Source organism: Alexandromys fortis, unplaced genomic scaffold (assembly GCF_014885135.2).
Source record: "Alexandromys fortis isolate MF-2015 unplaced genomic scaffold, M_Fortis_MF-2015_v1.1 scaffold_218, whole genome shotgun sequence".
Classification (NCBI taxonomy): Eukaryota; Metazoa; Chordata; class Mammalia; order Rodentia; family Cricetidae; genus Alexandromys; species Alexandromys fortis.
Genome location: NW_026068112.1, coordinates 1,716,641 through 1,730,159, shown reverse-complemented (window position 1 = coordinate 1,730,159; position 13,519 = coordinate 1,716,641). Strand labels below are relative to the sequence as shown.

At 43.4% G+C, this 13,519-nt stretch overlaps 1 protein-coding gene across 3 annotated transcripts in view; it reads left to right on the top strand.

Moving 5' to 3' along the window:
• Positions 1-13,519, top strand: part of Pogz (pogo transposable element derived with ZNF domain) — a 40,721-nt gene that overhangs the window by 16,505 nt on the left and 10,697 nt on the right. For 2 of the 3 annotated variants that reach the window (XM_050124647.1, XM_050124648.1), the window contains exons 4-9: positions 3,101-3,276; positions 4,752-4,860; positions 6,716-7,006; positions 7,084-7,293; positions 12,311-12,417; positions 13,046-13,383. In XM_050124647.1, the coding sequence (XP_049980604.1) occupies positions 3,101-3,276; positions 4,752-4,860; positions 6,716-7,006; positions 7,084-7,293; positions 12,311-12,417; positions 13,046-13,383 (1,231 nt within the window). The remainder of the gene's footprint in view (positions 1-3,100; positions 3,277-4,751; positions 4,861-6,715; positions 7,007-7,083; positions 7,294-12,310; positions 12,418-13,045; positions 13,384-13,519) is intronic. The other variant, XM_050124649.1, reaches the window with a different exon arrangement.

The following is a 13,519-nucleotide window of genomic DNA, read 5'->3' as shown; positions in this document are numbered from 1 at the left end:
ATATATATATATATATATATGTATGTATGTATGTATGTATGTATGTATGTATATGTGTGTATATATTATGTGTATGGGTGTTTTGCTTGCATGTATGTCTGTGTGTCACTTGCATGTCTGATGCCTTCTTAGTGTGTTAGACCCTTGGAGATAGAATTATAGATGGTGGTCAGCTGCCATGTGGGTTCTAGGAATTGAACCTGGGCTCTCTATAAGAACAAAGCTTGCTCTTAACTCCTGAGCCATCTCTCCAGCCCTAACCTTTGAACTCCTGATTCTCCTGCCTCTACCTGTACCACCAATACTCAAGCTGTATTTCATTATTCGTAACTTTTTACACACCAGAGTTGATTCCTGACAGTTTCTGTTTGAGGATTCATAATGGTGTGTGCTTTCCTGAGCTCGTTGTACTGCTAAAAACTTAACCGGTCCGTCTGTCTGTCTGTCTCTCTGTGTATGTGTGTGGTTTTTTGTTTTTGTTTTTTGTTTTGTTTTGTTTTTTGGCAGAGTCTCTCTATATAGGATTCATGGCAGTATATGCTTTCATGGGCTCATTGTACTGCTAAAAGAACTGTACTTGTTTATTTCTAAAGGCAGGGTCCATGTAGCTCTGGATGGCCTAGAACTCGGTATGTAGACCAGATTGGTCTCAAAGCTATAGAGATCCACTTGCTTTTGCCTCCTGAGTGCTGGGAATAAAGACATGTGCTACATATGTTCTTTGGTTTTTTTTCTTTCCTGTGTGTGTGTGTGTGTGTGTGTGTTATTAGGAACTGAACATGTTCCCCCATCACACTGGGAATTGAATATAAGACCTCACTCATACTAAGGTATATTCCCATTTTCCAGCCAGCCCCCTTTTAAGTATTTGTTTTGGAGTTGAGTTTACCTAAACTACCCCAGCTAGCCCTAAACTTGGTTTCTTCTGCTTTGTCCCCCTAAGTAGGCATTTTATTTCCTTTAGAGATTCATTTTATTGCTGTAAGAATAATCTGTGGGTCTGGAGATGAAGCTCAGTTAGAATACATGCATAGTATGACAAAGCCCTGAGTTAGGACCCTCTAACAGATAAAGAAGAGCAGGGGCTTGGGAAATGGCTCAGTCATTAAAGTCTTGCCACAAAAGCACAAGGACCTGAGTTAGAGTCCCATGACCCATGCTAAAACTCACTCTGTAGACTAGACTGGTCTGGGATTCATAGATCCTTTTGACTCTGCCTTTGCCTCCCAGGTACTGGGATTTAAAAATGTGTGCCTCATGCCTGACTGTTTGTCTTTTAAATTAATTAGTTTATTTAGTTTATGTGTATTGTGTCTGTGCACCATGTGTGCACCTGGAGCCATTGTAGGTCAGAAGAAGGCATTGAATCCCCTCCAACAGGAGATGGTTGCAGTGGGAATCGAACCCACATCCTCTACAAGAGCAACAAATGCTCTTAACTGTTGAGCCAGCTTTCTTCTAGCCCTCTATTTTGATTTTGAGGCAGGATTTCATATAGCCCAGGCTAGCCTTGAAATTTCTATTTAGCTGAGGCTGGCCTTGCGTTCCTGATGTTTGTGCTTCCGTTCTCAAGTGCTAGATTTACAGGTGTATACACACACACATTTTTTTTTTCTTTTGAGCCTAGACTTGTTTACCAGGTTGGCTTCAAACTTGCTATAGCAACAGAGTACTGTGAACTCCTTCCTGCTGATGCCAGGATCACAGGCATGTAACACAAGCCTGGCTTGTGTAGTGCTGGCGTTTGAACCAAAGGCCTCATCTATGCTGGAAGGCACTCTGCTAACTGAGCTACATCTCCAGCCCTTTCTAACATTCTGTTTTGGTTTGGTTTTTTGTTTTTATTATTTTGAGATAGGGTTTCTCTGTGTAGCCCTGGATGTCCTGGAACTCACTATGTAAACCAAGCTGGTCTTGAACTCCGAGATCTGTCTCCCTCTGCTTCCCAAGTACTGGGACTAAAGGCATGTGCCACCACCTCCCTTCTTACCCAGCTCCTATCTAACAGTTTTGGTTATTATACTTCCCATTGTTTGATTAATGTGTTAACAGTAGATTATAAAAGGTACATTGATATTTCACTTACAGAGAGCTACAATGCGTGCTGGATAAGATTTATGCATTTATTACCTGTAATCCCAGCATTTAGGAGGCTGAGTCAGGAATATTGGCTGGTTTGAGGCCAGTCTGGGCTATAACAAGGCTACCTCAGAAAACACTTCCTTCAACAAGGCCACACCTCCCAATCCTTCTCCAGTTGTTTCATAACTATGACCCAAGCATTCAATTATGTGAGCTTATAGGGGCCATTTTTACCCAGACCGCCACAGGGTATTTCCTATGGAAGAATATCGGATGTTATTTGATTCATACTACCTGAACCCTTTTTCAAACAAAAATAAATTTAGGGCCAGCAAGATGGCTTGATGGGTAAAGGGCACTTGCCACTCAGCCTGAGGACCTGAGAACTACCTCACACACGATGTCTCTGACCTCCCACATGGGACATGGAACACAGAACTCAAGCACACATTTACAATAAACAATTGTGAAAAATGTAAGGGGATTAGTTAATAATAAGTTACCTTCTTACAAATAGATTTTTTTTTCTAAAAGAATAAATTCTTGTCTTTGCTGTGCTGACTGGGGAGAAACCATTAGTGTGGAGAGAGGAGCTAGTGTCTTCCAGCCTTCATCAGGATGTGGGTGAGGTCAGTGCACTGCCCTGACCCTTTGTTTTCTGTTAGCGATGGTGCTGCATGGAGCTTAGGGCTAGAGTTTACTTGTTTTGCTTTTGTTTTTGTTGTTGTTGTTGTTTTCGAGACAGGGTTTCTCTGTATAGCTTTTGGAGCCTCTACTGGAGCTCACTTTTTAGATCAGGTTGGCCTTGAACTCACAGAGATCTGCCTGCCTCTGCCTCCTGAGTGGAAGCTTAAGTTTTAGTGAGTTTGGTGACATTAAGCCTGAGGTAAGTATTGGGAGCTAAATAATTTTGGCATCTGAGACACCGTTTCTTAACCTATAGTGTTTCTTACAGAATACACGTTTAGCAATGCTCTAACATCCCTTTCTTGTTGTTTTCCCGTCTGTTACCCTTTAGCTGGTAATACTTTGGTTCAACAAAGTGGTCAGCCACTCATTCTGACCCAGAATCCAGCACCAGGACTGGGAACAATGGTTACTCAACCAGTATTGAGACCTGTCCAGGTCATGCAGAATGCCAATCATGTGACTAACTCCTCTGTGGCCTCACAGCCTATATTCATCACTACCCAGGTGAGTAGGACTTTGAATTCTGGGACTTGTAGAGGAACTAGGACTGTGGGCCTCCCAAAGCTCTACCTTAGGCAGTGTCTTCACCATTAGAAATACTTCTGAGTCTTGCCTGTTGAATTGAGGTTCTCTTTACTTCTCTTCCTGTGAAATGCCCAGTATAGCATCATGCCTGCATATTCTCTGCCATACACCTTAGAGGTCTATTGAGTTGACTAAAATCTGGGCAGAAATCATGGAGGAAGTTAGAATTAGAAAGCCTTGACACCTCTGGGCAGTGGTGGCATACTTTTAATCCCATCACCCTGGAGGCAGAGGTAGGCAGTTTGTGAGCTCAAGGCCAGCCTGGTCTACAAAAGTGAGTTCTAGGACAGCCAGAGCTGTTACACAGAGAAACCCTATCACCAAAAGGGCAAAAGAAAGCCTTCACACAGGACTGGGGAAATGGCTTGCTGGTCAAGAGCATTTGTTGCTCTTGCAGAGGACCCAGGTTTAATTCCAAACACCCACATGTCAACTCATAACTGTTACAGAATTTTCCTGATACCTTCTTCTGACCTCTAGACACCAGGCACTCCTGTGGTGCACATATGTACATGCAGGCAAAATAAAACACTCATATATGTAGAATAAATATTAATTTTTTTTTTTAAGTCCTCACATTTGCCTTGCAATCCTCAACATTTGCCTTGTAAGCGTTCCTTTTTGCTTGGGTTACTTATCTCCTAGGGTAAGTTTATTGACTTTGATGATATATGTATGAGTGGCCTTTGAAGAAGGAAGGCTCACCATACAGTGGAGTAATTAGGAGTTGAAAGCCCAAATCTGAGCGGAATGTAAAGGCATGTGCTTCCCCTTGCCTGAGGCATCCTGATTTCTATACTCTCTTACTAATTTATCAGAGATTTGTCACCTTTAAAGTGGGCTTTGGGAGCAGCATATAAAACAAGGATTGTTTTTATATTTTGGAACACTAGATTAAGTACTGGTAATGATTTTGGTCTTTCCTGTCAAAGCACCAGTCTGTGAATACATAGTTTTGTTGTTTTTGTTACATAATAGTTTGATAAAAACATGCTGGGTATGGTGGTGCATACCTGTAAAACCAGCTCCTAGAAGACAGAAGCAGAACTGTCATAAATTCAAGGCTAGTCTGAGCTACATTTCTGATTTTGAGGCCAACCTTGGCTACTTAAACCCTGTCTCAAAATAAAACAAAGTTGTTTGCAAACACAATTAGGAGTTTGTTGGCAACCTAGGATACATAGCAAAAACCAAGTCCAAAAGCAAAAACAGAACAAAACATTTTACAAAAATCTAGCATAGGAGAATTTCCTAAAGTTTTCCATTTCAGTCATTTGAAAGCTGTGCCTCTAGAGAGAGACCCTTAGGTCAGAATATGGGGCTGTCATTCGTACTGCAGTCAGTACAGGGCTAGTTTCTCTCTGTGCTTAAGGTCATTTTGCTTTCTAATACAGGGATTTCCTGTAAGGAATGTTCGGCCTGTACAAAATGCAATGAATCAGGTTGGGATTGTGCTGAATGTACAGCAAGGACAAACAGTCAGACCAATTACACTGGTCCCAGGTAAGGAGATCCTTGAAGTAACCTGGCATCCAGGTATTTATTTTAACTGTTTCAAAATAGTTTAGAGCATTTGAAGGCATGTATTTAAAGAAGAATTTTAAATACAATTTTAACAATTTAAGCCCACCGGGCGGTGGTGGCGCACACCTTTAACTGCAGCACTCCGAAGGCAGAGGCAGGTGGATCTTAGTGAGTTAGAGGCCAGCCTGGTCTACAAAGTGAGTTCCAGGACAGTCAGGACTATTAACACAGAGAAACGCTGTTTCAAAAAATCAAACCAAAACAATGCAATTTAAGCCCAGGGTTTTTTTGTTGTTGTTGTTTTTTTGTTTTGTTTTGTTTTTTGTTTTTTAAAACAACAACATTCTTGGTCTGCAGTGTGAGTTCTAGGACAGCCAAGGCTGTTAACACAGAAACCCTGTCTTTAAAACAACCAAAGGGGGAAAAAAGGTTTCTAAGCTTTGGCCAGGGTGGTAATTTTATTTTTATATTTAGCTTTTCACTACTCTTCATGAGTTATAGTAAGGCTTATGTAGTCATTGTCAGTATATGCTGATTAAGTCAGCTATTGTTTGATATCCTGAAAGAATATCAACTTGTTAATGCCAAGTCACAACTCGCATTCCATATATATGTACTCATCTTTGTGGTAGGATTATAAATTGAATTTTACTTTAATTTCAAAGCATAGGTTTGGATATGCAGCCAGCCATGATGGCACACTCCTGGAATCCAGCTTTCAGGAGGTTGAAGCAGGAGGATTACTGTGAATTCAAGGCCAGTCTTATCTCAAGAAACAAACAAACCAAGGCAGGGGGTGGGAGGACCTTAGATGTAAATTAAGTAAATGATATATTCTTTGAGGATAAGGTTACTAATAATCATATAATGGAATATTAACCCTGGAGCTGGGGTTGTAGCCAGGGGTAGAGTGTATTCTTAGCATTGCTTGAGGCTTTGATTCAACTTCTAGTACCAAAAAGAATCTTGTAATTTTCCCCTAAGTCATATTTCATATGTATCAGGTTTTCTACAGTTCAGGTCAAATGGAGAATCCTTTATTCAATCGTATATACAGGAACCACAGGGCCAGTAGGCGGCCCAGGGCTAAAAGGACCTCCCAGCCTGACAGCCTGTTCACTCCCTAGTAGCCACAAGCTGGAAGGAGAGAGCATTTCCACAAGGTGTGTTCTGACCTATATATGCACACTGGTACACACTGTGGTACACGTGGATGTACATTCACAAGTAAGGATAAAAATACTAAGGAGGCCTCTGCAGTTTGACTTTCTAAAGAATTTTTTGTTTTTGATCTCAGAGCCCACTGGACATTTTTAGGCCATAAGTCTGATTAGATTTCTCTGTAGACATTCTTGTATTCCATAAGTATTTCTCAGTGGAATTTCCTACAATTGTTCTAGAAAAACATTACCCTTTGGGACATTCTGGTAGAGAAGTTGCCTGTCCTATTTGAGTGTATAGAAGAAAATGGAAAATACTTTTAGAATCTGAAAAAAGATTGTAAGGACCAAATTTGACCTTTGTTCTATATCTACCCATTCTTTCTTCTCCTCCTAATACAGAGGTCAAGCTACTCTTTGTGTTCTTGAGGTGAAAAGTGTAGTGCGGAAGGTGTCTGCAGAGGGGGTGATGGGAACTGTCTCCTAATTACTACCTTAGCTGCTTAGGACAGCCACTGCTTTCTTAGATGTTCTTGGTAACCTCTGGTGACCACTCAGAAAGTTTAGGGAAATAACTTTTTCCTGTTCTTGTATTTCTAGGAAAGGCAAGAAAATATGTTATAGGTGAGCTCGCTGATGAAGGTTTGGGATTTTTCTTGTCTCTCTTTTAAAAGCCCCAGGTACACAGTTTGTTAAGCCGACAGTTGGCGTCCCACAGGTGTTCTCTCAGATGACCCCCGTGAGGCCAGGCTCCACAGTGCCTGTGAGGCCCACCACCAACACCTTCACCACCGTCATCCCAGCTACTCTCACCATCCGAAGCACTGTCCCACAGTCCCAGTCCCAGCAGACCAAGTCCACTCCCAGCACTTCCACTACTCCCACTGCCACACAGCCAACCTCACTGGGGCAGCTAGCTGTACAGCCTCTGGGCCAGTCCAACCAGACCTCCAATCCCAAACTAGGTGAGACTTGGGCTGAGGAGATGCAGAACAGCATGGGGAGTGGGTGGGAAGCAGATGGTTTCACTTGGTCAATGTAGCTCCCTCCTTCCCCTCTCCACCTGCAGTGAGCATTGCCAGCTTTGTCACTGTGAAGCGACCTGGGGTTACAGGTGAAAATAGCAACGAAGTGGCCAAATTGGTGAATACTCTAAACACTGTCCCTTCCCTGGGCCAGAGTCCTGGGCCAGTGCTGGTGTCCAACAACAGTTCTGCTCAAAGAACCAGTGGACCCGAATCTTCAGTGAAAGGTAATGTGAGAGACTGAACCTCCAGTCAGTCCTTGAGAAAACAGTGATACAGTATGAAATGGGATGTAGTTCTCTGATGTAGGCTTCTGAAATGCTCACGTAGTCAGAAGGTGCCAGATGTGAGCGTTTCACTGCAGCGTCTTGATGGGACATCAGCCATGTCTTTGCGGAAGAGGGGAATTTTCTGGGGTGATTTTTTTTTAAAGGTTTATTTATTTATTTATTTATTTTAAAGATTTTTTTTAAAAATTTATTTATTATGTATACAGTGTTCTGCCTGCGTGTATGTCTGCAGGACAGAAGAAGGCACCAGATCTCATTACAGATGGTTGTGAGCCACCGTGTGGTTGCTGGGAATTGAACTTGGGTCTTTTGGAAGAGCAGCCATGTCTCCAGCCTCATTTATTTATTTTACATGTGTGGGTATTTTGTCTTCATGTACGTCTGCACTCTAGAAGAGGACATTGGATCTCACAGGACCACAGCTATAGACAGTGGGAGTTGAACTGAGAATCTGTGGAGGAAGAGCTGGTCCTCTTAACCACTGAGCCATCCATCATCTCCTGGGGTGGATTTTAAAGCTGAGATGGTGTAGAGAGAGCCTGTGACTGGGGACGCTCAGTGGTCCAGAGCAGGGACTGGTACCTTTCTGTGAATCTCCTAGGCTCTGTGCACAGCATGTGCTCTGTTCCGTGTTAACTTACGCTGATGCCGTTGTGTAAAGCAGCTGCCAGTACTAGATAAATGGATGAGAGCTGGGCTCATCCAGCTCAGAACAGCATACTCAAAAGAGAATTGGTGAGAAAAGGGTTTATTTAGTTTACAACTTCACATCAAAGGAAGTTAGGACTGGGACTCCTCCAACAGTGCAGGAGCCTGGAGGCAGGAGCTGATGCAGAGCCCATGGAGGGTGCTGCTTACTGACTTGTTCCTCATGGTTTGCTCAGCCTGCTTTCTTACAGAACCCAGGACCACCAGCCCAGGGATGGCCCCACCCACAATGTACTGGGCTCTTTCCCATCAGTCACTAATTAAGAACTAAAGTTAATTAAGAACTAAAATTAATAACTAAAGTTATGGGATCTGAATTTGGAATTTCAATAAAGTGCTTGCTGTCTAAGCTCGAGGACCTGTGGATCCCCAGCACCCAAGTAAAATCCAGCATGGTGGCACATGTGTATGACTCCAGCACGGGGGGGGGGGGGGGGGGGGGGGGGGGGGGGGGGGGGGGGGGGGGGGGTGGGGGGGGGGGGGGGGGGGTGTGGATGCAGATGGATCATGGTGCTCCACGACCAGTCGGTGTAGCTGAAATGGTGTCGCGACTGCCTGGTTTAGTAGAAGACTCTGTCTTTTAAAATTTGGAGAGTGAGCTGGGCGGTGGTGGCGCACGCCTTTAATCCTAGCACTCTGTGAGTTCGAGGCCAGCCTGGTCTACAAAAGCTAGTTCCAGGACAGGCTCCAAAGCCACAGAGAAACCCTGTCTCGGAAAAAAAAAAAAAACTGGAGAGTGATAGCAGGAGAGGCCGGAAGCCAGCCTCTGACCTCTACAAGTGAGCACATGCACACATGCATAATACATACGTGTGTAAACCATGAAGAAAGAAAAAAGTGGACAGTTATACATGCCTATAAATAGATCCAGGTACTTAGAAACCACGAAAAGGATTGCCTTGTACCCAAAGACCCTGTCTTAGAAATGAGTAGCCAAGTCTGGTGACTCGTGCTTGTCATCTAGCGTGCATGAAGATTGTTACAGCGCACGGGAGGTTCTGCCCTAAAACAACCGACCAAAAACTAAAAACTGTAGGAAAAAAGCATCGGGGGAAAACCTTGGCAATATTAGATTTAACAACTGTTTCTTGGAAGCCAAAAGTACAGGCAAGAATAAAAATTGCTAAATTTGAAATTTTAAACTTATATGCATTAGAGAATATTGATAGCACAGTGAAAAAGGAATCTGTAGAGTGGGAGGAAATACATTGTGCTGAGAGATCACTGATACGTAAATAATTCCTGCAGTCTGCACAGTAACAAACCTAAGCAACTGAAGAGGGGGCACAGCAGAAGGTCTGATGGCTCAGAGGGTAAGGGTGCCTGCTGCCAAGGCCGATGACCTGAGCTCTATCCCTGGAATCTACCCAAAGGAAGGAGTGAGCCATCAGGTAGTCCTTTGGCCTCTACACACCTGCTGTGGCATGTGTGCAGATATATAAAATAAATGTAACAAAAAAACGTTATGTTTTTGTTGTGGTGCCTATTGTGGGCCCATGCATCCCAGCACTTGAGAGACAGAGGCAGGCATTTCTCTGAATTGGAAGCCAGCTTGGTCTACATACACAGTAAGTTCGAGAACAGCCAGGGCTACATAGAGAAGCCTTGTCTCAGAAAAGCAAAACACTAATAATAATAATATATTTTTTAAATGAGGCAAAGAGGCTCTGGATTCCATCCCCCTGCAGCGGTTGGGGAAAGACATCTCTGCAGACAGTCTTAAGATAGCTGGCAGTATCAGTTGAGGGAAACATAAAAATCATGGTGAAATGCCATCTGTACCGGTTAAGATAGCGACTCAGAAAGACAAGTACTGTGTGTTCTCTCATGTATGTTACTATGTGTATGCTTATGTAAGGTTAAGTACATAGAGATAGAAAACTAGAAAAGGGGCAGATGGTTGGGGAGAGGTGAGTGGGGATCAAGGAGGTAAGTAGAGCTGAATAGAGCGCATGTGCTAGGAAGTAGAAGAGGAAGCACTGGGGTTGGAAGGTAGTGAGAGGAGCACATAGGGGCAGAGATTCAGCCAAGCCTGAAAATGCCATAAGCAACTCACTCTGTATGCTAATTACAAAAGATCTCTTCAGAGAGGGTTTAAGATTGTGAGAAAGTATCACCTTGATCTAGCCAAGTTATTTTACTTTTCTTCCTGCATGTGGACTGAAGTTGACTAAGTCAGTGTCAGAATATAATAAAAGGAAGTCGTAATTGTTTCTTGTTGTTGCTGTTTTGTTTCTCTTATTTTTACTCTTTGGGGGGGGGTGTTGCCTTCTTGTATGTGTGTGTACCACATGTATGCCTGGTGCCCCAAGAAACCAGAAGAGGCCGTCAGATGGGTGTGAACCACAGTGTGAGTGCTGGAGAAACCATGATTTCCCAGAAGAACAGCCAGTGCTCTTAATAGCTGAGCCATCTTCGAGCCCCTGTCAATTGTTTTTGAAAGTAACAAAATGGTGCAGGCAAGATAAGATGGTGGCTTAGCATGCAAAGATTCTTCCCGCCAAGCCTGGCATCCTGAATTGGATCTCTGGGACCCACACTGAAGAGCAGAACTGACTTCTTTTGTTCTCTGACGATACACATATTCACACACAAAATAGATTGAACATTTAGGCAGAGAATAAAGAATCCTCATGCACTTTTGGCGGGGACATGACACTACAGAAACTGTGAAAAATAGTACGATGTTTCTCCAAGACCACTTAGTTACATATGCTTCAGGAGCTCTGCTTCTGAGCACGTATTGAAAAGCATTGAAGTCGGGGACTAGCACGGGAAGTTGTGTGCCTCTGCTCGTAGCAGCAGCATTTATATGGGCGGAAGGTGAGAACAGCCTTAAATCGCCCTCAAATCGTGAATGTATGAACAAAATGTGTCCTGTTTACACAATGGTATGATATTTAGGTTTAAAAATGAAGTCATTTTTTTTCTTTCCAAAAGTTATTTTTGTTTATTTTTAAGACTGTATTTTAATTATATTTTTTCCTTCCCTTTCCTCCTTCCAAACCCTCCCATATTGCCTTACTTTCCGGCAAATTTACAGCCTCTTTTTTCATCAGTTTTTATTGCATGCATTATATGTATTTGCATATATGTACATATTCCTAAATATACCCTTTGAGTTCATAGAACGCTACTTGTATGTATAGGAAGTCATTTTGACATGAAACAGCATGCTGTTTCATGTCAACTTTAAGGGCATTGTCATGACGGCTGTGTGAACTACTGTCACGATCTGTGCCAGCACGTGTTTACGGGTAGTAGTATACATCTGCTGTCCTACACCCTGGGGTGTGCGGGGAGGAGGATCAGGAGCTCAGAGGCAGCCTCTACTGTATAACACCTTTAAGGCTGGTATGGGCTACACGAGGCACTGTTTCAGGCAAAACTCTCCACAAAATAGTTTCTGTAAGTTAAGAAAGGTTCTGAAGGGCTGGAGAGATGGCACAATGATTTAAGAGCACTGGCTGCTCTTCCAGAGGACCTGCGTTCAATTCTCAGCACTCATGTGGCAGCTCACAACTGTCTAACTCCAGTTGCAGGGGATCCAATGCCCTCATACAGACATGAGTGCAGACAAAACACCAATGCACATAAAATTAAATAAGGTTTTTTTAGAAGGTTCTGGAAATTATGCAACATGAATGTGCTTAACAATGCTGAGTGTTGCTGTCTGTGTATCACAGTGTCACAATTTATTAGTTTTGTTTTGTTTTAAAACAGTCTCCCTATCTAGGCCAAATGGAACTAGATCTATAGACCAAGCTGGCCTGGGACTTGCGATCCTCTTGCCTCCACCTCCCCAGAACTGGGATTCTAGGTGTGCATCACCATGCTTAGCTCCATCACAGTTTTAAAAAGGAAATTGCCTGTCAGCATCTGGCACATCCTGTTATTCCAGCACTTGGGGTAGAGGCAGGCTAATCATGAGTTCAAGGTTAACCTGAATTACACAAGGATACTGTCTGAAAACAAACCAGAAACACGTAAATGGGAGAGAAAAAAAGAACTTTGCCTAATTAGAGGTGGAGGCAAAAAGGCATTTCTAGCTCTTGAGTCAAAACAGAAACTGCTGGCCAGAATAGTTCCTGGGCTTCAGTTTGCCAGCCCTGTCCTTAGAGTTTGAGCAGTTAAAACATGTGCCTCTCTCATGCTTGCTCTTTATTCTGGGCTTTCTTTTCAAGGAATGTGTAGTCTTGCCCTAGTATCCTGTATTAATCTTATCAATTCTTCTCCGTTCTTGCAGTGACCTCTTCCATCCCAGTGTTTGACCTCCAGGACGGTGGACGGAAAATATGTCCACGGTGCAATGCTCAGTTCCGTGTCACTGAAGCTTTGAGAGGTCACATGTGTGTAAGTGCCGCCACCCGTGATGGATCCTCTGATAGCGGGGGCATGAAAAGGGCTATGCAAACTGAAAATACGATAGAATGCGTTTAAAGACTGCCGATAGGGGATGGAACACACACTGTCTTAGAATGGTAGATTTGATCTCACAGGATAGTGGTCATAACCTCAGCTCAGTTTTAACTCTGTCACTGGAGAATGAAAGCTTGTTACCTGGTTCCTGCTTTATTTATAGTCTTGTAACTTTCGTCTCTAAGTTCAAATGAAGAGGTTGGACCTTTATCTGCAGAGTTCAGAGTCAAATGATGCCAGGGACAAGGCTCTAGACAGACAGGTGAGGGAGCAGTGTAAGGTGTTGTGCTTGAGGCTGTGTGGACATACATGAGAGAAATGTGAACTCTAGACTGTTGAAGAAAGCGAGATGACAGCAGGGGGAACTGCCGTAGTGCAGCCTAACTGTGCTAAGGAATGCCTGCAGTCCCAGCGACCCAGGGGGCTCTCCTCAGCAGAGAGCCCAGTGTCCACAGCGTGTCCCTTATTGCCTACATTACCAAGCCATCCCCAGGGACTATGGTGACATGGATTTAACTCATCCTAGTCTCAGGTAAGCAGAATGATGTCATCTCTTTTACAGTACTGCTGCCCTGAAATGGTTGAGTACCAGAAGAAAGGCAAGTCCATCGATGCAGAACCCAATGTTCCATTGGCAGCAAAGTCCTCATCCCCTGAGAAGACAGCACCTGTTACTTCCACACCCTCCTCTACACCTATTCCTGCTCTCTCACCATCCACCAAAGTACCAGAGCCAAATGAGAATGCTGGAGATGGCGTCCAGACCAAGCTTATTATGCTGGTGGATGACTTTTATTATGGACGGGATGGGGGCAAGGTAGCCCAGCTCACAAACTTTCCTAAGGTTGCCACGTCTTTCCGATGCCCTCATTGTACTAAAAGGCTAAAAAACAACATTCGGTAAGCATGAAACAGCCTTGGAGGTTTCCCTACATAAAGGTGGACAAGTTTTCTTACATTGCTAAGTTTTCTTGTTTGGAAACATTTAACTATGCTGCAGTCTTGTTAGAATTTACAGTGTGTAATACTGTTGAAT